Source organism: Dama dama, chromosome 13, assembly GCF_033118175.1.
Source record: "Dama dama isolate Ldn47 chromosome 13, ASM3311817v1, whole genome shotgun sequence".
NCBI classification, from domain to species: Eukaryota; Metazoa; Chordata; class Mammalia; order Artiodactyla; family Cervidae; genus Dama; species Dama dama.
The window spans coordinates 63,637,371-63,665,128 of record NC_083693.1 but is presented as its reverse complement, the minus strand read 5'-3'; the positions used below and the strand labels follow the sequence as shown (position 1 = coordinate 63,665,128).

The window sequence follows — 27,758 nt, the reverse complement described above, 5'->3', positions numbered from 1 at the left end:
AAAACTACAGTGAAATATCACCTCTAATACACCTGTTAGAATGGATGTTAACAAAAAGACAAGACATAGTAAGTGCTGTTGAGGACATAAAGTGAACATTTGTACACTGTTAGTAGGAATATAAATTGGTTCAGTCACATTAAAAACAGTGTGTAAGTTTCTCAAAAAGCTAAAAAGAGAACTACTGTATGATCTAGTAAGGAGTTCCCTGGTGGCTCAGACAGTAAAGAATCTTCCTGCAAAATGGAAGACCCAGCTTCAATCCCCAGGTTGTGAAGATTCCCTGGAGAAGGGCATGGCAACCCACTTCAGTATTCTTGCCTGGAGAATTCCATGGACAGAGGAGCCTGGTGGGCTACAGTCCATGGTGTTGCAAAGAGTCAGACACAACTGAGCAACTAACACTTTCATGATCTAGTAATCCCACTTCTGGGTATATATCTGAAGGAAACAAAATCAGAATTTGAGGAGGGAGGTATATGTACTCCCATTTTCATTGCAGCACTATTCACAGTAGCCTAGGTATGGAAACAACTTGTGTCCATCAACAGATGACTGGATAAAGAGAATGTGGTATATATACACAGTGAAATATTATACAGCCATAAAAAAGAAGGATGAACAACAAAAATTAATCTGGAAGATCATGAATGCATGCATTCTCAGTCATTTCAGTCATATGTAACCATGTGGACCTAAGCCTGCCAGGCTCCTCCATCCATGGGATTTTCCTGGCAAGAATACTGGAGTAGGTTGCCATGCCCTTCTCCAGGGGATCTTTCCCACCCAGGAACTGAACCCATGTCTCCTACATTTTCTGCATTGCAGGCAGATTCTTTCCCTGCTGAGCCATCATACAATTCTGAGCGCAATAAGCCAGACAGAGAAAGACAAGTAGTGTGTTGTCTCACTTATATGTGGAATCTTAAAAAAGAAAAAAAAGTCTACCTCATAGAAATAGAGAGTAGAATGCTGGTTACCAGGGACAGGGGGATGGAGAAAATGGGCAGATATTGGTCAAAGAGTACAAACTTCCAATTATAAAATAAATAAGTCTTAGGGAATATAATACATAGCATGATAAATATAGTTAATGGTACTGTATTGTATACTTGAAATTTGCCAACAGAGAAGATCTCAAGTGTTGCCACCACACACATACAACACATACATACAGACTATGTCAGGTGGTGACTGCATTAACTAATTTAATTGTGGTAATCATTTCACAATGTATATTGTTATTGTTGTTCAGTCACTCAGTTGTGTCTGACTCTTTGTGACCCCATGGACTGCAACACGCCAGGCTTCCCTGTCCTACACTATCTCCCAGAGTTTGCTCAAACTCATGTCTATTGAATCAGTGATGCCATCCAACTATCTCATCCTCTCTCATACCCTTGTCCTCCTGCCTTCAGTCTTTCCCAGCATCAGGGTCTTTTCCAATGAGTCAGTTCTTCACATCAGGTGGCCAAAATATTGGAGCTTCAGTTTCAGCATCAGTCCTTCCAATGAATATTCAGAGTTGATTTCCTTTAGGATTCTGGTTTGATCTCCTTGCAGTCCAAGGGACTCTCAAGAATCTTCTCCAGCACCACAGTTCAAAAGCATCAATTCTTCGGTGCTCAACCTCCTTTATGGTCCAACTCTCACATCTGTACATGACTACTGGAAAAATCATAGCTTTGACTATGCAAACCTTTAAGTACATCAAATCACCACATTATACACTTTAAAAATATACAATTTAATTTGTAAACATACCTCAATAAAGGTATGGAGGGGATTGGATATGGAATCTCAGCACCCTTCTCAGACCTGCTAAGTCAGAATTGGCATTCTAACAACATCTCCAGTTATAGTTTAGGAAGCACTGGCCAGGTCACTTTAGTTTAAGGGAAACTGCTACAGCTATAAGGGCTTCCCTGATAGCTCAGCTGGTAAAGAATCCACCTGCAATGTGGGAGACCTGGGTTCGATCCCTGGGTTGGGAAGATCCTCTGGAGGAGGGTATGGCAACCCACTCCAGTATTCTTGCCTGGAAAATCCCCATGGACAGAGGAGCCTGGTGGGCTGCAGAACATGGGGTCACAAAGAGTCAGACATGATTGAGCGAACTACAGCTGAGACTTAAGGCAACTTATTTACTACTTCTCAGCTCTGATTTACTAGTTAGTAAAGATGACAGTTAGATTACATAGTTTTTCAAATGTCTCTTTCCATTAAGTTTCTCAGTATGGAGAGGATGCAAACAGGGGCCCTACAGGCAGAAAAGTGGCCTGATGACATACTGTGTTAACTGCCTAGAATTTTTCTATTGGCAGCACCTGACTGACAGCCCTTTAAACTGAGCTGGTATTCTCAGTTTCCCTACTGAGTTATCCAACTCAATTTGACTGAGACTATCCAAGTGACCTTTATATGCGTTTGAGAACCTGGCTGAAGAATTAGGGGTAGAGGGGAGCAATATTTCTATGAAAAAAGAGGATAAAATAGTTGTGACATTAAATTTTTTCAAAGAAGTGCTTGTTTCAGCAGCACATATACTAAAAATTGGAACGATAAAAGAAGATTAGCATGGCCCCTGCACAAGGATGACACGCAAATTCGTGAAGCATTCCATATTTTTAGCCAGGACATGGAAGCAACCTAGATGCCCATCAGCAGATGGATGGATAAGAAAGCCGTGCGTGGTACATATACACAATGGAATATTACTCAGCCATTAAAAAGAATACATTTGAATCAGTTCTAATGAGGTGGATGAAACTGGAGCCTATTATACAGAGTGAAGTAGGTCAGAAAGAAAAACACCAACACAGTATACTAATGCATATATATGGAATTTAGAAAGATGGTAATGATAACCCTATATGTGAGACAGCAAAGGAGATACAGATGTATAGAACAGTCTTTTGGACTCTGTGGGAGAAGGCGAGGGTGGGGTGATCTGAGAGAATAGCATTGAAACATGTATATTATCGTATCTGAAACAGATCGCCAGCCCAGGTTGGATGCATGAGACAGGGTGCTCAGGGCTGGTGCACTGGAATGACCCTGAGGGATGGGATGGGGAGGGAGGTGGGAGGGGGGATCAGGATGGGGAAAACATGTAAGCCCATGGCTGATTCATGTCAATGTACAGCAAAAACCACTACAATATTGTAAAGTAATTAGCCTCCAATTAAAATAAATTTTTAAAAATAAAGAAATTAATATTTTCAAAGAAATATTAAAGTTCCCTAGCTATATTTGTGACCGTTATGCAGCCTTCATAATAGATTCTGTAGGTGTTCTAGAATTCTGATTGACCAATCATTATGAAACTGCTTATAATTTTCATGATTTCATGTTAACTCTGGGTTTTGTTTCCATAGTTCTTAGACTGCTTGAAATACCACTGCTGCAAGTAATTGTTGGAAACCCAAATTTGTTGGAAGTTAAAGTTGAAGGCTATTTTGATGAAAGTGATAGTTATATAATGGAAGTTTCTGCAGCTAGCAAAACTTTACACCAAGTAAATTTTCCTTTAATTATTTTACAAAATCTATTGATTATAGAAAATTTAGGCTATAAACCATGAAAAAGCAGGAAAAATTATGCATAATCCTACCTCTCAAGGATGATGAAACACTTTTAACATCTTGGGCATTACAAAAAGGCTGTATGTGATAGACATTAAAAAAAAACTGAGCTCTGGAAAAGACTGGGTTTTCACTGCTGCTACTGTTTTTATGGGCTTCCCGGATGGCACTCACTAGTGGTGAAGAACCCACCTGCCAATGCAGAAGACGCAAGAGAGATGGGTTTGATCCCTGGGTCGGAAGATCCCCTGGAGGAGGGCACAGCAACCAACTCCAGTATTCTTGCCTGGAGAATCCCGTGGACAGAGGAGCCTGGAGGGTTACAGTCCATAGTGTCCCAAAGAGTTGGACACGACTGAATCAACTTAGCACACAGGCAGGCAGTGTTTTTGTGAGCTTGAGAAACACACTGGGACCAAATTTCCTCATCTATAAAATGGAAGTGATAATAATAATACTTCATAGGATTGTTTTGATAATTAAATGTGATAATTCATATAGGCCATTTCAATAACTGTCTGGCACATAGAAAATGGTCAACAAGGAAATAAACACTAAGTATTCATTGGAAGGATGGGTGCTGAAGCTCCAATACTTTTGCCACCTGATGCGAAGAACTGACTCATTGGAAAAGACCCTGATGCTGGGAAGGATTGAAGGCAAGAGGAGAAGGGGGAGACAGAGGATGAGATGGTTGGATGGCATCACTGACTCACTGGACATGAGTTTGAGCAAGCTCCAGGAGGTAGTGAAGGACAGGGAAGCCTGGTGTGCTGCAGTTCATGGGATCACAGAGTCAGACACAGCTTAGTGACTGAACAACAATGAATTTTCCATTTTTTCTTTTTTTCCCTGAAACTAGGAGAGTATTACATATACACTTTTAAAAATTTGCTCCTTCTGAGAGGTTGATAATGGTCCAAGGCCCTCGAGGAGGAGAAAGGGACAAAATTTTTTTCTACATTCCTTCATCTTAGTCACATAAGATGTTTTTTCCTTACATTCTGAATTGTTATTGCAACAATCTATTTCTTCTAAAACTAACTTTCTTTAATCCCAGAGCTAATGATTACACAACAAAGCAACTCATTTGCTCAAGGATATGTTTTTCCTTAAACTCTATACTAATGATTATATAACAACAATACATCCTGCTCAAGGCCATGTTTCTCCTTAAGAACCTTCTGACTAATCCTGTTATCTTAAAATGTATGTTGTGGGAGCGGGTCTGGTAAAACCTTTCTATTGTTAGTAACCAATTGAAAAAGTATATAAAGTGAAGTCGCTCAGTTGTGTCCGACTCTTTGTGATCCCGTGGACCCACCACACTTCTCTGTCCATGGGATTTTCCAGGCAAGAGTACTGGAGTGGGTTGCCATTTCCTTCTCCAGAGGATCTTCCCAACCCAGGGATCAAATCCAGGTCTCCTGCATGGTAGGCAATCACTTTACCATCTGAGCCACTGGGGAAGTCATCAGGGGAAAAGTATATAAGGCCTTGATAAGATTATCAAGACTATCAAGGGGGTACTCTTCCCCTTCTGATGTCTATTTTAGAAGCTTTCTCTGTCTCTTTTTCACTGTAATAAAACTTCTGCCACATGAAGCTCTGACTGCCTGGAGCCTCTTCTCTGGTCCCGAAGCTAAATTCTCTTCTTCGGAAATCACAAATCTGACACCATTCACTGTAAGCTATTACTTCCACTTAATTTTATGGTATAATCCTTTTGTGTCAATAAATATTTTTGCATATTCTAAAATTTGTCTATCATGAAAATTTTCAGATTTAGACAAAAGATGAATTTCCATATACGTATTTCTCAAATTAAACAGTCAGGGTTTTGACTTTTTTATCATTCTAATTTTTTTTTTTGGTTTATATTCTGACCAATTATATTCAGAATTCATTTATATTCTGTTATATTATATTCTGTTAAATGAATAGCAAATTCGTGTCATTTCACTCCTATATGCTTCCATGTTGTTGTTCAGTTGCTAAGTCATGTCCAACTCTTTGCAAGCCCATGGACTATAGCATGCCAGGCTCCTCTGTCCTCCACTGTCTCCAGGAGTTTTCTCAAATTCATACATATATGCCATCATACACATCTTCAAAAATATGTGTATAATCTCTCACATAACAAAATGCCATTATCACCCTTGAAATGTTTTAAGCTAAATTTGTTTTGATATTCTGTAAGGCCCAATCCATAAGTAAATTCCCTGAATTTTCTCCAAAAAATTGTTCATGGTTGGTTGGTTTGAATTGGGATCCAAACAAGAGTCACATAGTCTGTGGTTATTTATTCATCTCTTTTCATCAAAAGTAGGCATTGCTCCATTATCTTCCCCTGCCATTGAACTGCTGCTCTTGAGTCAGTTATGTTACAGAGTCTCCAATATTCTGGATGTTTCTGTTTGCTTACTTATTTTTTATTGAACTTGGGCATCCCTGCTCCTCACATCCCAAATTTCCTTTAATAGTAGAACCATGCTTAGATTCTGATTTGATGTGTTTTGGCAGAAATTCATTAAAAGTTGTTATTTTTAATGGTTTACAGAGTATGGGGATAGGGACAAAACTACCAGAGTTACTATATCTCTACAATTATTAGTATCTCTACATTTTTTTAATTTCCAGAATTACTTGAGAATTTCAAACAGAATTTATCAAATTTTGTTGAATGTTTAATGTTGTGCAAGGTGAAAATATGTTTTCTGTACACAAATTTCTACTAAAAGCATATCTTTGTGAAATACAGTGATTGCTAAGTGAATATCTTCTTTTCAGAATGTATACCAATGGAAGTTATTTTATTCGTATTATCAAAGCAAATGTCCATAGGCTTATCAATGAATGAGGGAGGCCTTGCTATTCTAAGTTGGTTTCATATCCAACTACATGCAATTATAGTGTTTATTTAATAATAAACACTTGATCCTTGTTCATTTTCAAATGTCACCCACAGCCAATTAGATTGGGATGTATTTCTTCCTGGAAAAGAATATGTCTTCTGTTAAGATTTATTCAAAAACAGATCATTATGGTCAAATTTATGACTCTATTTTTGTCTTCTATTGTATTATCATTCTTTTTTATTTCTTTTCATTTTCTATATTCTTTTTTTTTTTTTTTTCATTTTCTATATTCTCTAGTTGATTACTGTCCTAGTTTGCCAGGGCTGCCATAACAAAATACAATGAACTGAGTGGCTTAAGCAACAGAAATTTATTTCCTCACCGTTCTGGAGGGTAAAAGTCAAGAGCAAGGCATTGGCAGGGTTGTTTTCTTCTAAGGTCTTTGTCCTTGGTTTTGCAGATGGCTGACTTCTCCCTGTGTCTTCATTTGGTCTTCCCCTGTGTGTGTCTGTGTTCAAATTTCCTATTGTTATGTGATGCCCATCATATTGGATTAGAGCCCACACTAATTATCTCATCTTAATTTAATTACCTATTTTAAAGCCTTAATTTAATTACCTCCTTTAAGGCCTTTGAACAAAGAATGTTCAAATTAAGCACAATTACACTCATTTCACACACTTGCAAAGTAATGCTCAAAATTCTCCAAGCTAGGCCTCAAGAGTATGTGAACTGAGAACTCCCAAATGTTCAAGCTGGTTGCCACATCTATTGCATCATAGAAAAAGCAAGAGAATTCCAGAAAAACATCTACTTCTGCTTCAGTGACTATGTTAAAGCCTTTGACTGTGTGGATCACAACAAACTGGAAAATTCTTAAAGAGATGGGAATACTAGACCACCTTACCTGCCTCCTGTGAAATGTATGCAGGTCAAGAAGCAAGAGTTAGAACCAGACATGGAACAATGGACTGGTTCCAAGTTGGAAAATTAGTAACTCAAGGCTGTATATTGTAACCCTGCTTATTTAACTTACATGCAGAGTACATCATACAAAATGCCAGACTGGATAAAGCACAAGCTGGAATCAAATTTGTGGGGAGAAATACCAATAACCTCAAATATGCAGATGACACCACCCTTATGGCAGAAAGCAAAGACGAACTAAAGAGCCTCTTGATGAAGAGACATTACTTGGTCAACAAAGGTCTGTCTAGTCAAGGCTATGTTTTTTCCAGTGGTCATGTATGGATGTGAGAGTTGGACTATAAAGAAAGCTGAGCACCGAAGAAATGATGCTTTTGAACTGTGGTGTTGGAGAAGACTCTTGAGATCCAACCAGTCCATCCTAAAGGAGATCAGTCCTGGGTGTTCATTGGAAGGACTGATGTTAAAGCTGAAACTCCAATACTTTGGCCACTTGATGCAAAGAACTGACTCCTTGGAAAAGACCCTGATGCTGGGGAAGATTGAAGGCAGGAGGAGAAGGGGACGACAGAGGATGAGATGGTTGGATGGCATTACCGATTTGATGAACATGAGTTTGAGCAAGCTCTGGGAGTTAGTGATGGACAGGGAGGCCTGGTGTGCTGAAGTTCATGGGGTCACAGAGAGTCGGACACAACTGAGTCACTGAACTGAACTGAACTGAACTGATGAAGATGAAAGAGGGAAAAGCTGGCTTAAGACTAAACTTTCAAAAAAACAAAGATCGTGGCATCCAGTCCCATCATTTCTTGGCAGATAGATGAGGAAACAATGGAAACAGTGACAGACTTTATTTTCTTGGGCTCCAAAATCACTTCAGGTGGCAACTGCAGCCATGAAATTAAAAGATGCTTGCTCCTTGGAAGAAAAGTTATGACCAACCTAGACAGCATGTTAAGAAGCAGAGACATTACTTTGCCAACAAAGATTCATCTAGTCAAAGCTACGGTTTTTCCAGTAGTCATTTTTGGATGTGAACATTGGACCATAAAGAAGACTGAGTGCCAAAGAACTGATGCTTTTGAACTGTGGTGTTGGAGAAGACTCTTGAGAGTCCCTTGGACTGCAAGATCAAACCAGTCAATCCTAAAGGAAATAAATCCTGAATATTCATTGGAAGGGCTAATGGTGAAGCTGAAGCTCCAATACTTTGGCCACCTGATATGAAGAGCTGACTCATTAGAAAAGACCCTGATACTGGGAAAGGTTGAAGGCAGGAGGAGAAGGGGACGACAAAGGTTGAGATGGTTGGATGGCATCACCGACTCAATGGACATGAGTTTGAGCAAGTTCTGGGAGTTGGTGATGGACAGGAAAGCCTGGTATGCTACAGTCCATGGGGTCTCCAAAGAGTCAGACACACAGTGTATGAACAATGACAACAAAAAGGATTTATCGCCAAATATAGTCCCAATCTGAGATACTGGAGGTCGGGAGGAGTTCAACATATGGTGTAGGCACAGTTCAGTCAATAACAGTTACTTTAATTAACCTTCATTTATTTGGATATTTCCAGGGTTCAACTTCACTAGAGTTTATTGTCTGGGGAGCATCGACTGAGTGTTATGTTACAACATTCGTGCCAATGTTGAAAAGCAGCTGTAGTTATCTCAAGTCCATGCATCACATTCCTAGTGAAATTATCCCCTTGGAAGACTGGATGAGTGGAGTTTACATAAACAGTCAGGGTTTTAATATGATCAAAGTTTTGCCGGTAAGAAACCTAAGCAGTTCCAGTAATGTGTTACTTTTGTGTGATTGGCTAGCCATTCAGTCTTAGCATTTCTTTCCTGAATTACTCAAACACTTCAGTTATTTCTCAATCTTTGTGTCATTTTGAGGATATGATGACTAAAATGTGAAAATGTTCTGAACTAATGAAAAACCATTAGTTTTTCTTAGTGTAATAGTCTCATCATTATTAATATTAAATTTTCTGCTATATTATGGTGGCATAATCTTGGGCTTTCACAGTATATATAGTTATTTGCCCTTAAGCTGACTCATACTTGTCCTGAGCTGATATATCTTACTGGTCCCATTTCAATGTAGTGACAATTTTAATTTTTGCCTCATCAGAATACATGACTCTTTTTAAAATATAAATTACTGCTCTTTGTTAACTGATTACTTATAATTTTCTTTGTAACAAAAAAAACCAAATTATTACCCAAATCTTCAATTATTTAGTAAATAATTGAATTATTTATTAAATATGTCACGAAAACTGTTAAGATTTTTAAACTTCGTTGCATGACTTCATGACAGCTACCTTAGTCTCTAAAACTTTTTTTACTTGTTTACAAGGTCCAAGTTGCATTAGCATGGTTGAAGGAGTGCTGGGGGAAGAGAAATTTACTTAAATACGTGGAGCTAAAAGTGAAATATCTGTTTTGAATGCTTTTCTGGAAAATCAAGATTTTTAAATTAAAGACTTAGTAAATAATAATGAAATTTACAGTATCTTTGTTTGATCATTTTCAGATAAACTACAGGCCTCCATCTAACATGGGAATTGCTATTCCGCTTACAGATAATTTTTATCATGCAGATCCTAGCAAACCCATACCGAGAAATCTATTTTACAAGTCGAAGGTAAATATTTTTCCTGCAGATAAACTAGTATTTATCTTAATTCAGGAAATCATTCAGTAAAATTACAGATGAACAGACCTAGCTGCAGAGATTAAATGAGAAGGTGCATTAAGCTTAATGTGCCTTATGCAGCGCCGCTTCTTCTCCTTCCCCTCCCCCTCCTCTCCTCCTCCCTTATTATTACCACTGCTGTTACTGCTGCTATCCTTGTTCTTCCGGCTACTGCTTTAGCCCTTCTTCTCTTACTGCTATTCCTGGATTTGGTTTTGGAACCAAGGAACCTAAATGGACTCTTTCCCCTTGACCTCTCCCAAACTCCTACTTGAACTTCAAAGAGCATAAGGAGGATGAGAGCATTGGTTTTTCGTGTTTGTTTGGTGTTTTTTGTTGGTTTGTTTGTTTTTTTTAATGAAAGAGCCCCAAAGCATCTCATAGTTTGAGCCCTGTAAAAGGAACGATGTCCAAAAGGAGAGAAGAGTATTTGCTCCAACATAGACTCATTTCCTGCCTAGAAAATAACCAAACCCCAGCAGCACTCCGCCTGTCTCGAGTTTGAGTGAGCAAAGTAGAAAGAACAGAGAGAAGCCACTAGGTTCAAAAGGAAAGTGCATCATGGGGTGGCTGCCCAAGGGAACCTTATAGATACCTGTGAAATCTCCCTCCAGAAAAACACACCTAGTTGCATATACATATGGACATGCAGACATTCATATCCATTCTTGAACATACTTGCACACACAAAGACAGAAAATGGTTGTTCCTTTTGTTCAAAACTCTTCATCTCCCTGTCTCATTCAGAGTAAAAGCTTAATTCTTACAATGGCTTATAAGGTCCTCCATGGTTTAGCCTTGGATTTGCATCTGACCTGATTTCCCCCAGGTCAGTCTGTTCTGGCCATGTTGGCCTCCTTGCTATTCCTCAAATATACTAGATGTATTTTCATCTCAGAGTCTTTAAGCTTCAAAAATTTCCTCTGTCTGAAATGCAGTTCTGCCAGATATCACATGGCACATCTCATCACCGTCTTCAGGTTTTTGCTTAAATGTTGCCATCATTGTGAGGCCTTCCTTGACCACTCTATTTAAAACTGTACCATCCACCTCCACTGATACCAATCCTGCCCCTCTTCCCTGCCTTATTTTTCTTCATTGTACTTTTTACAATTTTATGTATTTTACCCATTTATTTATTATATTTCATTAAAAGGTAAGCTACATAAGACAGAGTTGTCATTGAGGATTTTTAATCAGTTTTATTCTCTCTGCTATCTTTAGTGTCCCTTGAAGGTGGCTCAGTGGTAAAGAACCTGCCTGCAAATGCAGGAGATGTAAGAGACATGGGTTCAATCCCTGCCTTGGGAAGATTCCCTGGAGGAGGGCATGGCAACCCACTCTAGTATTTTTGCCTGGAGAATCCCCATGGACAGAGGAGCCCGGCGGGCTACAGTCCATAGGGTCTCAGAGTAGGACACGACTGAAGCGATTTGGCATGCATGCATCTTTAGTACCCAAAAAAGTGCCAGACATAGGTAGTGCTTAAAAATTGTTCAACAAACCAATAATACACATTTACACACATCCTATTACACACACTCACACACACAAACACACACTTACATGGACAACACGAGACTGACTTGTTGAACCTTAGATTTCAGGGTAAAAAATTCTGTTCCAGGCAATGAGCAACTCAAATACTGAATTCTTCAATTCTAGTCTCTTCCAAAGATGAACGCTGTTATGTCACTAGAATCAAGCCTTCTCTATTGAAATATGAGTTTAATATATTTACATAGAAATCCTTAGTTTGGGTTTTCTTTTTTTTTCTTCTGGATTTTCTTGGGAGTTGAATAGGAAATTATCTAATTTACATATAAGTAAATAACAGATTTTGGTGGGTACCTTTTCTACATTCAACAAATGTTTATTTCATACTCCAGCATTTCCAGAGTTATCAGACACTGTACAGATATTTTCTAGAGAGACAACAGTGAACTAGATAAACATGACATCTTTGAGGATCTTTAATGGGGGAGAATAAGCTTTGAAAACTATACAGTCCATGGGGCCACAAAGAATGGCACATGACTGAGTGACAAACACTTTCACTTTTAAGTTTTGAAAGCTATACAAATTAAATAGCATCACCTAGTGGAGCAGACTAAAAATGTCTGTAATTCTGCCTCTGATCACCTCAGAATATACCCTCTGGGGGAAAAGTCCCTCTGGACCAAGGCTGTAACTTCCCACTACACTGACATCATCCCCTTACTAGGCAATCACGTGGAACATCATTGCAGATACACAGTTTGAAATTAGAGTCCCCAAGGATAAGCAGACAGTGCTTTCAAACTGTGGTGTTGGAGACTCTTGAGTCTCCTTGGACGGCAAGGAGATCAAACCAGTCAATCCTAAAGGAAATCAACTCTATATTCATTGGAAGGACTGATGCTGAAGCTAAAACCCCAATACTTTCACCACCTGATGAGAATAACTGACTCATTGGAAAAGACCCTGATGCTGGGAAAGATGGAGGACAGGAGGAGAAGGGAACAACAGAGGATGAGGTGGTTGTATGCCATCATCGACTCAATGGACATGACTTTGAGCAAACTCCAGGAGATGGTGAAGGACAGGGAAGCCTGGCATGCTGCAGTCCATGGGGTCACAAAGAGTCGGACATGACTGAGTGACTGAACAATGATGACCAACAACAAATATTTGAAAAAAACTTCCACAATAAGAAAGAAGCATAATCTGAACAATTTAAAAACCTGTGCCTCAGAAAACAGTATCATCAGTACAAGCAAACTTTAGAATAAGCATAGTAATTATTTCAGAACAATTCAAGGAACTATCGTAATGATGAAAAAAATGAAGACAGACATCACACACACACAAATGTCAAAAATTGAAAATATAATTGTGAAACCAAGAGTTCAAAAGATTCAAAGAACTTAATGAACCCAACTAAACAACAAATGAGTTCTGAAATGAAATAGTGGTAATGATTGAACAACATTGTGAATGTACTAAAGCCCACTGCACTGTACACTTGAAAATGATAAGTTTTATCTCAATACAAAGAAGGAAAAAAGAAGCAGTGAGGACAGGAATGGTAATCTTATAAAAAGAAAGAAGAATAACTTTTTTTAGAAATAGAGTTGATTATCAAAATCAAAAGCCAGTTCTTTGCCAAAATGAATAAACTAACCTCTAGCAAGAATGATCAAATGAAAAAATGAATAACACGTGGATGGCTGCAGTGGGGATTTTAACAGCCTTAGTGACTGTGATGAGGAGAGACAAGTACAAAATAATAAGTTTGAAGACTATCCATAGTCTGCAGCACATCATGTCAAGTCTGCTCCTTTAGGTCTCAGCTTCCATGCCAGTGATGGGAGCAGCCAAGGACAGGGAGGTGAGCATCCTAATTACTGCATTCAGAACCACACAGGCTGGACTTCCCTGGTGGTACAGTGGGTAGGAGTCTGCCTGCCAATGCAGGGGACACAGGGTCGACCCCGGGTCTGGGAGGATCCCACATGCCACGGAGCAGCTAAGCCTGTGTGCCACAGCTACTGAGCCCACACTCTAAAGCCCAGGAGCCACAACTGCTGAAGCCTCTGCACCCTAGATCCCGTGCTCCCTAACAAGAGAAACCACCACAATGAGAAGCCCAGGAACCTCAATGAAGAACAGCCCCCACTCACCACAACTAGAGGAAACCTGGGCACAGCAAGGAAGACTCAGAGCACCAAATATAAAATAAATGTTTTGTTGCTTTTTTTTAAGTGATACAAGCTTTCTGGTCCCCTGCATGTTGACTTTAGGGTAACCCTGAGGTAAGCGGCTAAGTGACACTTGGGTTCCTTACTAACCAAGGAGACAAAATTCAGAAATACTGTGCTTTTACCTTATTATTAATGGATTTTTCCCCTTTGACCTTCTCAAAGATTTTATTCATTCAGGGAACAAATATTTATTTCATATTTACTCAATCTGCAAAAATTCTGCCACCAAAAACAGCACATCGACCTATTTTAATTCTATTTGCAGAGATCTGGTAAATTCAAACAGTGTGCAAATGCAACTACTCGGAAGGAGTGTAATTGTACAAATGATCAGAAGTTTTCATATGCTGTTGCTTTCTCAGATTGTCGAGAAAAGGTAAGATAATCTTTAATTTCCTGAAGACAGGGTGCTTTCATATTAATAAAATTTTGAAATGGGCATTTTGGTTAAACATGAAAGCTAAGATGTAGAAATAATGTCTTATTGTGACATAGAATTAAAGATGACATCAAGCTAAAAAGATTATAATATAAATGTCCCCAGACATAGTAATTCTTGCAGTCACACACAACTGAGCGATTGAACTGAACTGAACTGAGACATAGTAATTAACCTCATCTGTAAAAGAGAATAAAACCTGCATTGTCCTATTCATTTCACAGGTTCTTATAAAGATACACACATGCATATATCTATATGATAGCAATTTATAACCTGTCAAAAGCTACACTAGATTGTGGTAAATATTGATTTATTCCAAAAAGTGTTGAGTATATAATATGTATCAGGCTCTGGAATATCAAACTTGAAGCTCAAGGTACTAGTGACAAACTAGAAGACAGTATAATATGCTGGTTAAGAGAGTGGGTTCTGTGTCAAATAGTTCCTTCTGTCAGTCTCCAAGCATTCAGACATGTATCAGGTTGGTGTTGGTGTCTGCATTAGCTGACTCAACCTGAGCACTTGGTATAACTTTCAAGTAAACCTATTTCAAAGTCCTTGTCAGACTACGTATGATGTTATTTTAAGTGATTTCATTGTTTTGTTTTTATATAAAAATAAAATTATGCACCATAATATTGGGCATAGAGTCAGCATTCAATAAATTACAAAGGTTGCTATTATATACCACCACAACTCCACACTTGCTGAATTCCACTATCTTGAGCATTCACTTCTACCATATACTGCTCTAAGGCTTCTCGGTGACTTGTCTCGTTTCACTGGAGGCACAGAGAAGCCTGGTAATTTGCTAAAGATCGCATCATTAATATGTGATGGAGCTAGATTTCAACTCTAGAGCCTGAGTTTAATGACTATGACAGAAAGATCATGACTGGCAGGGAGAGGGCTTTGGGAGGACCCAGTTCATACAGCTTTCCTTAAAGTTCAACTCTCACATCCATACATGACTACTGGAAAAACCATAGCCTTGACTAGATGGACCTTTGTTGGCAAAGTAATGTCTCTGCATTTTAGTATGCCATCTAGGTTGGTCATAACTTTTCTTCCAAGGAGTTCAGTTCAGTTCAGTTCAGTTGCTCAGTTGTGTCCGATTCTTTGCGACCCCATGAACCGCAGCACGCCAGGCCTCCCTGTACATCACAGTAAGCGTCTTTTAATTTCATGGCTGCAGTCATCACCTGCAGTGATTTTGGAGCCCCCAGAAATAAAGTCTGCCACTGTTTCCACTATTTCTCCATCCATTTGCCATGAGGTGATGGAACCAGATGCCATGATCTTTGTTTTCTGAATGTTGAGCTTTAAGCCAACTTTTTCACTCTCCTCATACAGTACCTTACAGTTCATACAGTACCTTAAGGGATATGGGTTAGTCAAAAAATCATCATAGCAAATTCCTATGGGGGAAAAAAAAGGTCAATAGAAAGATATGCATTTTGCTACTATAGTGTTTGCATATTAGTTTTGGAACTCACACTGATTCTGCTGTAAGACATTTTTTTTTCATGACCTGAGAAGGCAGAAATTCTCTCAGAAGCACACTTAATTTAGAATAGCCAAATTCTATTCATCCTTTTCCAGGAAATGAAATTAGTATTGAATTTTCCAAATTTATACTCATTCTTGGCATTTGCATCTTAGGTTCCTCGTTTTAAGTTTCCAGTTATACAATATCCAATTTCTTTGCAAGTTTACAGTGAAGATGGAAATTTCCCAGTGGAAACTCCATACCTGGTTACTGTGACTGAAGTGAATAACAGGGAAAACTGGAACCTAAGTAGGATTTGCTTTCTTCTACAATTGTTATAGCTATAAGTACCATGGTTATTGGGCTTCCCAGATTGTGCAGTGGTAAAGAATCCACTTGCCAATGCAGGAGATACAAGAGATGTGGGTTCAAGCCCTGGGTCAGGAAGATCCCTGGAATAGGAGATGGCAAGCCACTCCAGTATTCTTGCCTGGAAAATTCCATGGACAGCGGAGCCTGGCGGGGGACAGTCCATGGGGCTGCAAAGAGTCGGATACGACTGAGCACAGCACACACACTGTTGTCATTACCTAGAGAAGTGGTTTACAGAACCTTTTTACACAAAAGATAGCCAAGGGGTCTTTGGAAAAGAAGTTGAAGCAGTTATCATATCACTATTCATACTACTTCTATCATCTCACATTTATTTCTTTTTTTTAATACAGTGCAATGATTCAGTTATACACATATTTATATATTCTTTTTCAGGTCTTTACCCTTTATAAATTATTACAAAATATTGAGTAGATTTCCCTGTGCTGTATAATAGGTCCTTGATGGTGATCTATTTTGTAAACAGTGCTATATATATGTTAATCCCCACCTCCTAGTTTATCCCTTCTTCCCCTTTCCCCTTTGTTAACCATATTTGTTTTCTGTGTCTGTGTCTCACACTTACTTCATCATGACTTCAGTGACCTGGATTCAGAGCCATTATCTAGATTAGCAGCAAAAATGATTGACTGAGTTTGTGCCACATGTTGGTCTGGTGTCTCCTTTCATTGCTTATATGGAGGAAGATATAAAAGGTGTTTCCAGATTATCCATAGGATCTATCTTCTAATTATATAAGAAAAGTTTATTAAGTAGCTTATGGTAAAATAATTGAAATAATGCAGAAGTATTTCTAAATAAGTAAAATGAAATCTACCAAAATTCAATTTTACCTCAAATACATAAATTTTTGTTGCACATTTGTGTTTGTTCACAAATGTGTGCTTTTAAGGAGATTGATGGGTAGATAGATTGATAGATCAATAAATGGAGTTAAATGAAATTTCTAAATGTGACCAAATATCCAGACATTTCATATTCTGTGAGTCATACTCTGACCCACATATGAATTTTTGAAATGAAAAATTGAGCAAAGAGAATTAGTAAATATTTTGTTTTAACTAACATCCTCATTTGCTGTGGTTTGCTGAAGTCTGTTCTTTTCGAGCAGCAATTGTTAAATATTCAGGTATTTTGATACTGGTTGTTACACACTAGTTGCTTAAAATTAGTCATGAAGAGGATATCCATACCCTGTATGGAAAAAAGGGAACCCTCCTATGCTGTTGGTAGGAATGTAAATTGGTACAATTACTATGGAGAACAGTGTGGAGGTTTCTTAAAAAAACTAAAAATAGAACTGTTACATGACCCAGCAATCCCACTCCTGGGCATCTATCCCAACAAAACTATAATTCAAAAAGATATATGCACCCCTGTTCATAGCAGCATTATTTGCAATAGCCAAGACATGGAAGTAACATAAGTGCCCATGGACAGATGAATGGATAAAGAAGATGTGAGATATATATATATATATACACACACACACACACACACACACACATATATATAGATGGACTATTGCTCAGCTATAAAATGAATGAAAGAATGCCATTTGCAGCAATATAGATGGACCTAGTGCTTATCACCCTAAGCAAAGTAAGAAAGAAAAAGATAAATATCATATGATATCACATATATGTGGAATCTGAACTATGTTACAAATGAACTTATTTACAAAACAGAAGAAAACTCATCAACATAGTAAACAAATTTATGGTTACCAAAGGGGAAAAGGGGTGGGAGAAGGATAAATGAAGAGTTTGGGATTAGCAGATACAAACTACTATATATAAACTAAATAAATAAACAAGTCTTACTGTATAGCACAAGAAACTATATTCAACATCCTGTAATACCCTATAGTAGAAAAGAATATGAAAAAGAATATATATATATGCTGAATCACTTTGCTACATACTAGGAACTAACATAATATTTTTTTCTAACATAATATTTTAAATCAACTACACTTCAACTTAAATTTTTTTTAATTTAGAAAAGAATATTCACATCCTGAAAATTGGCAGATGCTGCAATCAGAGGATTTTTTTCCCCTTTAGATCCCATGTACTGTTACGTCACTGCAATTTCTAACCCCTACACTACATATCTAGTTTTAGGAAGAATTATAAGAAGACAGGAGTAAATGATCATTTCCTTTGGAAAAGATTTTAGTGATCTTATTGTGGAACTTCTCTGCTACCTTACTGGAAATCATTTACCAACTGAAGGTAGTCCTGAAATTATTTCATTGCCAAATATCCAAAATATAGGCAAATCAGGACTAGTCAAGAGCATAGGGCAGGAAAGGGGGCTGGGGGTGGGGGGGAAGCACAGGGCAGGAAAGAAAGGTCAGTCTGGATTAAGGTGGTCAGAGATCTTGTCCTTCTTGGTGATGCCCCTGAGAAGATACACTGTCATATGCTAAGGCTAATTTCCCATAAATATATTCTCCACCAAGTCAAGAAGAACTAAAACTGTGAAAGAATTTAGCCATGTTATAGAGTGGAATCTTTCATTGTACCTTAATGTATTTAAGAAACTTTATGCAGAATGAGAAAATAGCATACATGTGCTAAAAATACACTTGGTGTGATTTTAGGACACACTGTGCCAGAAAACGTTAAAAAAATGAAGAACTACTTAGAATCAATTCTTTCTGCTCCAGTGTATAATCCTTTAGGCCTCAACTTAAGTATAAAAGTAAGTTGACAACATTTGTATTTTCCCTATTTTGAGTTTAGATAAGATCTGTATGTCTTTGTTTTTAAAGTTTAGTTATCTATGAATGGTTATCTATAAAGTTTAGTTATCTATGAATAGCATCTGAGAAGTGTGTGGAGGCTTTCCTCCATTTCCCTTGATGCTATTATTTCTAAAGATAGCTTAATGTTGAATTTAACATTAACTTACCATTTTTTGAGCTGAAATACAAGACTAATGGATTATCAAGGTGGAACAGATAAGGTGTTTCCCAAAGTTAGTAGAAACAGACTCACGATTCTTCACCTTGACATACACAGATACATGTCTTCTGGGTCCAGCTGCCTCTAAGACCACAGCAGGTTGACATAATGCAGGTAATTGTGGTGAAAGTCAATAGAAGTTAGGGGACGTATTAAAACCACATATGTGGATTAGCCCAAAGTACTCCTCAAGGCCTTGTTAGACTTTATGTGTCTGTGAACCTGCTGGATAGTACAGGGAGCTCAGCTAGGTGCTCTGTGATGACCTTGATGGGTGGGCTGGATAGTGGGGGCAGAGAGGGAAGTACAAGAAGGAGGGGATATATATATATAGCTGATTCATTGTACAGCAGAGACTAACACAACATTGAAAAGAAATTATACTCAAATTTTAGAAAAATCTACCCAAAAACCCTAGCACATGTATACCTTAAATGTATATAATTTTTATTTGCCAGTTATACCTCAGTAGAGCTATAGGGAAAATAAATAAAATGGAATGAATATCTTTTCTTCAAAAAACGAAGAAAGAAAAAGTATCAGCTATCAAATCCCTCTGTTTCACACTCTTGTCCTTCTCCTTCCATTTTTATTTTGTTATAAATAAAGCTTATTTTGTTCTAAGCTTCTAAGCAAGAAGCTTAGAAAAGAGATGGGAATTTTTCTATGCAGCATCAGTAGGGAAAGTAACCCCAGTGTATATTTTTACTTAAAGGAACATACATGTCAATGTTGCTAATGCCTGGTGTATTTTTTCCACAGGGCTCTGAGCTCTTTCACTTCAGAGTGTCTGTTGTTCCGGGGGTCTCTTTCTGTAACTTAGTTGAAGAATTTCAGGTACAGTGAAGGCACAGGTATCCAGTGGTATCCAGTGGGGTGATGGCTGGGGAAGTAATATGACAGGCATCCGTCCAGGACACAATGAAGAGAAAAAAATGACAATGTATATGATGGACAAGGCTCAGAGATGGGGGGTCCTGGAGACTGGAGGTGACATCATCAGCAAGGGTGAAGTCAGGGCCCTCCATTGTCTCAGGACCAGTTGATGCTGGGAAAGTTGTAATAAGTGCCTGTGTTTGTTTTTGTTCCCTCTTCACCTTCCATATTTAGCTAGGTTTTCTGATCCCCCCCAACCATCTCCCCACAGAGACCTCTGCCTGTAACCTTTTAGTTCCCAGCATTATCCTCCCTTTGGTTATTTGCATTGTAACAATAGAGTCTTATATGTTCCCAAAGCCATCAAGATCCAAAAGAATTGGAAACCAAAGTCAGTCTCCTCAAATCACCCTCTGATGTTCAGTGACTCATTTTTGCTTATTCGCATAATGCTATCTGCTGCCTATGGGGGTGTGGAGGAATGAGGATTTGATTAAATTAGTTAATGGCTCATTCACTGTCAGATACCAATACAACATTATCAAAAACAAAAGCTCTCAACTCTCTCCTTTTTCTTTTTCTGTCCTGGCCCTGCCTCAGTAATGAGTCTGCACCAGATGGGTGGCCAAAGCAGCAGTGTAGACACTTAAGATCCTGAGAGAAAATCCATCCCACTAGAAAGAGGATCTAGAAAAAGAAGTACCTGTCATATGAGGAGCCCAAGAGAAAATCCTCATTATTTTTCTCTTTTTTCTCACCTCTTTGTCCCATGGTCAGCCCCAGTTTCATGGAAGAGCACAATATTACAGGGGGATAAAACTCTAATGAATTAGATTCCTGAATCCACAGAAGTAAGAAGAAACTTGTACAACATCCTTAATGTACTGAGGACAGTCATAATGTAGGGAGGAAGGACTGTCTACCCAGAATTCAATATCTAGTGAAAATATCCTTCAGGAATGAGAGGGAAATAAAGGTATTTTCAGGTGAAGGAAGAATAATCTACTGTAGGCAGAACTTCTCTAAAAAAAAATGCATAAGGAAGTTCTTCAGGCTAAGAAGGTGTGTCAACACAGACACAAAGTTTCAGGAATGAAGGAAGAATTACAAAAATGAATGAAAGAAAAATAGGAAGTGACTGCACAGCTAATAAAGGAAGAGAATCATTAAGAAACAATAGAAAAAGATAAAGTTTCTTAAATCATGCTTTTGAAAGTATCCTGAAACAATGGAATGCAAAACAAAATCTTGGCTCTTTTACTTACTATAAAGGACATTATTGAAATCACTGACAAAATTTGAGTAAGATCTGTAGATTAGAAAGTAGCATTGTCTCAGAGTTAATATCTTGGTTTGATAATTGCACTCTAATATGAGTGAATCTTTTCAATTTGTGTTAAAGAAGCACAAACTGAAGTATTTTGATGATAAAAACATATTGTGTCTAGAACATACTTTTCTGTGATTCTGGGGTTCGACCTTTTTTTTAAACATGTCATGGAATATTTAGATAATCATAGAAGATTGGAAGGGAAACATTTAAAGAAAAACTGTTTTCAAGAACTTTAGAGACAGAAGTTTAGCTGGAGAATACGTGATTCAGGGGCAATAGGGTTTCCACACTCAGAAATGTATAAAAGTGAAAGTGAAAGTCGCTCAGTGGTGTCCAATTCTTTGCGACCCCATGGACTGTACAGTCCGTGGAATTCTCTAGGCCAGAATACTGGAGTGGGTAGCCTTTCCCTTCTCCAGGGGATCTTCCCAAGCCAGGGATTGAAGCCAGGTCTCCTGCATTGCAGGCAGATTCTTTACCAGCTGAGCCACAAGGGAAGCCCTAGAAATGTATTAGATGGCTTAATTGAAGAAATGAAATTTTCATATTGTCCAGTCGGTAAAGTCACTAAAATTTTGTTTTAGGTAGAAATGGGTAAGGAAGGCATTCTGGGTGGAAAGAATGACAGCAGCAAAGACACAGATACAGCTAGGCATTAAGCAATCATTTCAGCAGTGGATCCATTTGGCTGGAATAGGAAGTTATGTATAAGAAAGTGGGTAGGTCAGGGTCCCATTGTGGGAGACCTCGAATGTCGGAATGAGAACTTTGGAAAATTCCTATCAGCAATGAGAAGCTATTAAACATTTTTGAAAAGGAGCGTTGAGGGATGAGCACACGATCTACAACTGTGCAATCCAGTGCTTTTGCTCAAAGTGCCGAGATGTGAGCTTGCTCTTTCTTTTTTTTTTTTATATGCATAACATAAAAAGAATTTATTCTCCCCCCCCCCCCGCCCCGGGGAACATGACTTTTTCTTTTCCCATTTATTTTTATTAGTTGGAGGCTAATTACTTTACAATATTGTAGTGGTTTTTGCCATACATTGACGTGAATCAGCCATGGATTTACATGTGTTCCCCATCCCGATCCCCCCTCCCACCTCCCTCCCCATCCCATCCCTCTGGGTCTTCCCAGTGCACCAGCCCCGAGCACTCATCTCATGCATCCAACCTGAACTTGCTCTTTCTTAATGACATTGAACAAGGAAGCTTGCAGCCTCAGGAGCTACTGTCAAGCCATAAGACTGTTGGGACTTTGGAGGGAGTTATCCGACACTGAGAAAGCAGAACAGAGAGACAGAAGAAGAAGAAAAAGATTACGATTACAATAGATTATTTCCTCTGGTCTTCCGAACTTTAGCATTTTCTTTAGAGAAAAGCAGACTCATTTTTGCAATTACATGCAGCACATAATTGTCTCCCTCACAGACCACAAACAGATTAGATCTTTAAATCTTACAAAGCTAATTATCCAACCTCCTCTGATGGGCCACCTTTAAAAGAAACACTTTTGTTGTCTTGGAGCACCATACCGAAAACCACAAGTAGTGTATCACATTCAATAGGTAATATTTTTCTATAAAAGTAAAGTAAAGTGAAGTGAAGTTGCTCAGTCGTGTCTGACTCTTCGTGACCCCATGGACTGTAGCCTGCCAGGCTCCTCCATCCATGGGATTTTCCAGGCAAGAGTACTGGAGTGGGTTGTCATTTCCTTCAATCCCCAATAATTCCTGAAGCACTGGGTATGTAGTCTGAGCCTCCAAGTACAATAGGACATGATTAAACCAGCTGGTCCATTACCACGAGGATAATTATCTTCTCATATTGGAAGCAGTTTCTCACTGCTTTCCACACCACTTGCCAGAGCCACCTTTTAAATTCTATTGCTTTCAACACCTCATTTTTGGTACCACTTCTAAACAGTCAAGACTTCCTCATAGCTCAGTTGGTAAAGAATCTGCCTGCTGTGCAGGAGACCCCATTTCAATTCTTGGGTTGGGAAGATCCACTGAAGAAGGGACAGGCTACCCACTCCAATATTCTTGGGCTTCCCTGTGGCTCAGCTGGTAAAGAATCCACCTGTAATGCAGGAGAGCTGGGTTCGATCCCTGGGTTGGGAAGATCCCCTGGAGAAAGGGATAGGCTACCCACTCCAGTATTCTGGCCTGGAAAATTTCATGGACTGTATAGTCCAAAGAGTCAGACATAACTGAGCGACTTTTACCTTCATCTAGATGGTCAAGATTCTTCTGGTCAAAAATAAAGCAGTCTCTCTTTGTTTAAACAAAAAAAAAAAAACAAGTTGTTTTATAGACAGACCAATGTTTTACAAAGATCAATCTGGCAATGTTATTATGTCAACATGAATTGACAACATGGAAAGGAGGCTATTTATACAAAGTAAGGTAATAAAACTCCGAATAGCAATATCAAAAGTTGAACAGAAAGAACCTGAAAAAAGTATTTTAAAAATGAATAGCTATAGGACTCCTTCTTAAAAAAAGCATATATACCCTTATATCACTGAAGGATGGTGATACCTTGAACTTGAGCTATACACTAAAGCAGCTTTTTAATCCTTTATCTTGTCCTGGCATTTTCCCACATCCTGTTTCTATTCATCTCTACTTTATTGTACCTCAAAAGATAGTCTTGCTTCTTACTTTACAGGGAAAACATAAGCTTGAACCATTTTACTCTCCATGTGCCCCCATTTCTACCTGTAGCATACAAGGCATCCATCCTTACCTCTGGTCTAAGAGGAAAAGATCCTTGCTTCTGTCAGTGATCCTGTCTCCCCTCTAGGAACTTGTTTTTATTAATTATCCTCTCAGGCAGAGGAAACATTTTGAATATACAGAAATTTCCCAGTGTTGGCACTCATACTGAGAATTTTCTGAAGAGATGGTAGTCTGGAAGAGCACATGCTTATTTCCTCTACCTTGAATGTACCTTCTCCTCCTCCTCTTATTCTCCAAGGCTCAGATCGGGAAGCACATTCTCTGGTTACTCCAAGCAGTCAGGCACTTCTCACCATGTTCCATGTTCCATGTTCCCTGATAGCTCAGTTGGTAAAGAATCAGCTTGCAATGCAGGACACCCCAGTTTGACCCCTGGGTTGGGAAGATCCCCTGGAGAAGGGAAAGGCTACCCACTCCAGTATTCTGGCCTGGAAAATTCCATGGACTGTATAGTCCATGGGGTCACAAAGAGTCAGACATGACTAAGCAATTTTCACTTTCACCATGTTCCAATGGCACTTTGCCTGTTCCTCTGTGACTGAACACAGAATATTTCCCTACTGTGTAAGTGTTCTGTCTAACCACCTCTGCCATTAAAGACAAACGATAAGGCTTCCCTGGTGGCTCAGTGGTAAAGAATCTGCCTGCCAATGCAGGAGACACAGGTTCAATCCCTGGTCCGGGAAGATCCCACATGCCACAGAGCAAGTAAGCCCGAGCATAGGAAAAAAGATTAAGAAGAAGAAAAAAGACAAAAGATAAAGATATAGGATATAAATCAAATTCTTATTCCCTGTGTAACATGTGCACATTGTTACCTGTCAGATTGCCAAGAGACTGTTTCTGAGGTTTGTGGAGGCTGAATATCTCTATCGGTCTGGACAGAATATTGCTATTTGAGTAGTAGTGTTTCCACCATTGTGTGAATCATGTCAAGTTCAATGTTTTGAATCGCTGAGCTCAGAAAACTTAAAGACTTTGCTTTTTCTGTTGCAGATTTATGTTGACGAAGTCCCTCTGCCATTTCCAGGACACACACTTATTGCTGTTGCAGCAGCTGTACTGCTGGGGGGATTAATTTTTATAGCATTTATGTTCCAGATACGTAACATCCACCCATGGGATACATTCAAAAAGCTGATTAGAAGAAACAATGTGAACCCCACAAATACCACTGCCAATTAGCTGGTTCATAGATGAAAATCTGAATAGTGAACAAATAATAATCATAATTTTCTCTGTATTTCCTAGTTCCATTAGATAATTCCTAGAAGAAAATGTATTTAAATGTTAATGTAAAAATTAGATAAAATACTACAGAATTAGCATTTTTAACTCAAATTACACTTTGTCAACATGTTTACCATTCCATTCTCTTATTTTGGATACATAGAAAATTTCTTATGTTAACACTTAGAAGATTTTCCTTGAGATTCTTAAGAAAATGAAAAATGATAACCATCTCTTGGGGGACGGGTTTTCTGTATTTATTCTTTAGTTTTTGTTGACTGGAGCCCATTCTGAGCCTTGTCCTTTTCAGATTAGAATGAGTAGAATCCAATCCTGCCAGGGAAAGACAGGTGATAAAGGAGGCTCATGTCCATGTGTGCTTTCAGAACCTCATGAGAATTACAGGTGAAGCCATTTGGGTTTTCTTGAGGCAACTTCAAAATCAGATTGTAACACCTAAAGAGGAGGAAATGTGACCCCATCATGGGGCTGAGTCTGGGGGAGGTACTGGGTTACAGAACTACATGTGACATGTAGAATTCCAAAAGATGCACCTGTGCTCTCAGAGCACCCGTTCCCAGGTCATCAGAAGATGGCCAGTACATTTGAAGATCAGAGAGTTACACCCTCCTGGAAAAGCCCAGAAGGAGCACAGACTGCTCTTGACAACATGGGGCAAGGCTAGGCATCCAGCCCAGGAGAGTCCAGTTCTGGGAACCGCAAACCATGGCCGTGCCTGTGTATCCTGAAAGTTCTTCTGAGAGAGAGGACAGTGGACAGGGTAGACCCAGCACTCAGATTCAGGAGCCAGACATTACAGGTGTGCCACTTCCTAGGTGTATGACCTGAGAAAATAATTTTAATTTCTTTGTGCCTGAGTGTTTTCACCTGTAAAATGGGGATAATATTAATACCTACCTAATAGGGCTGTTGTGAAGGCCAGATGAATTAATACATACAAAATAATTAGAACAGTGTGGGCTTTGTGAATACTTTTAAGTGTTAGCTGTTGCTGTTCCGTTGCAGGTAATAGAAATCCATCCTGTCTAACTGCAATGAAAGGGGAGTTTATTGAAAGGGTACTACAGGAAGCCAGAAAATCAAAGCAAAATCTGGACAAGCAGTGCTTGTCCATGGAGAGGAAGGAGACCCACTCTGGGCACCTAGGAGACAGGAGCTTGTGAGCTCCTCAGAGCATCACTTGGGCTAGGGCTCCAGAGATTAAACATGGCACAGAGGTTAAAAGTATAAACTACATGGAGTAGGAAATGGCAACCCACTCCAGTATCCTTGCCTAGAAAATTCCATGGACAGGGGAGCCTGGCAGGCTATAGTCCATGGGAAAGAGTTGGCCATAACTGAGCAACTGAACACACACTCATAAACATTCTATGAAAGCAGGAGAGCTTAACGCTAGATAAAATGTTCCCTCATTCATACTCTTAAATGTCCATTTGTATCCAGATTTGGCTTTCAGATCACCCAAAGACCTGAGGAAGGTTGAAGCCAGGTCCTTTTCCTGAGGATCTCCTTGCCCCAACTTGTAGTCCTTGGCAGGCACTGGAGAAATTAAGGCAGGATTCACTTTCAGAGACAGAACAGTGTATGTGATTCCCATGTTCTCTAGTGATCATTCTTCTTTCCTACTCAGTGACTGAGCTTTTGGGTTGCTGTTGTTTTGTCTTTTGTTTTGTTTAACTTCCTGAGACAAAATCTTCTTTTCATAGTCTTTCTTGCAGTTAGATGTGGTCATGAAGAAAAGTTCTGGCCAATAGGATATAAGCAGAATTGTGGGTGCAACTGCCATGAAGTGTCTTTAATAATAAAGGGCATATCCTTCTCAATCTGATCTTTTGCTGGATGGAAAGCAGGTGATGACCAGAGCTTCAGCGGCCTCTTAGATTATAAGAGGGATAGATTATAAGGCAACCTTGGAAATGCAGTACGCACTGTAATGCAATAATACAGCAGGTCCCTGACCCATGAAGCTCCAAACAGCCCTTACAAACTACCAAGTGCCTTCTGGAAAATGGAGGAGAAATAAAATTCTATCTTGTTAAAAAAAAAAAAAAAAAGTATAAACTACAGAGGCTGACAACCTGTGTTTCTTCTTTTAATAAATTTTTTTAAACTACTTTCACATTTACTGAAAAGTTATTATGGTGGTACAGAGGGTTCTCATATAACCCACACTCAGTTGCCCCTGATATTAACATCTTATAGCCTGGTTTTTATCTAGTTCCATCACCTACAAGCTTTGTGACCTCAGCAAAGTTATTTAACCTAAGAGTCTATCTCATGGTCTACACTTTGGCTGTTTGAGCTGTAGGATGCCATGTATGCATCTGTATTCCTGTGTGTTCAAAGATACCCCTGCTCAGCTAATTCATTCTTCATGTGACCACAAATTTATTCACCTCTTCCCTGAAAACAGTCCATCCAAAGTCGTAGCTGATGATGGG

The 27,758-nt window shown here is 38.9% G+C and overlaps 1 protein-coding gene and 1 non-coding gene across 2 annotated transcripts in view; both read left to right on the top strand.

Annotated features, from left to right (window-relative positions):
• Positions 1-27,380, top strand: part of CATSPERB (cation channel sperm associated auxiliary subunit beta) — a 115,765-nt gene extending 88,385 nt beyond the window's left edge. Inside the window, exons 19-26 of the mRNA XM_061159685.1 lie at positions 3,378-3,517; positions 8,946-9,143; positions 9,914-10,024; positions 14,084-14,194; positions 15,923-16,058; positions 18,751-18,851; positions 19,877-19,951; positions 25,063-27,380. Coding sequence (XP_061015668.1) covers positions 3,378-3,517; positions 8,946-9,143; positions 9,914-10,024; positions 14,084-14,194; positions 15,923-16,058; positions 18,751-18,851; positions 19,877-19,951; positions 25,063-25,251 — 1,061 coding nt within the window. The 3' untranslated portion in view covers positions 25,252-27,380. The remainder of the gene's footprint in view (positions 1-3,377; positions 3,518-8,945; positions 9,144-9,913; positions 10,025-14,083; positions 14,195-15,922; positions 16,059-18,750; positions 18,852-19,876; positions 19,952-25,062) is intronic.
• LOC133068547 (U6 spliceosomal RNA) lies at positions 2,523-2,629 on the top strand. Its single transcript, XR_009695526.1, has one exon. It is a non-coding gene; the product is annotated as a U6 spliceosomal RNA (small nuclear RNA).
• Positions 27,381-27,758: the final 378 nt, after the last annotated feature.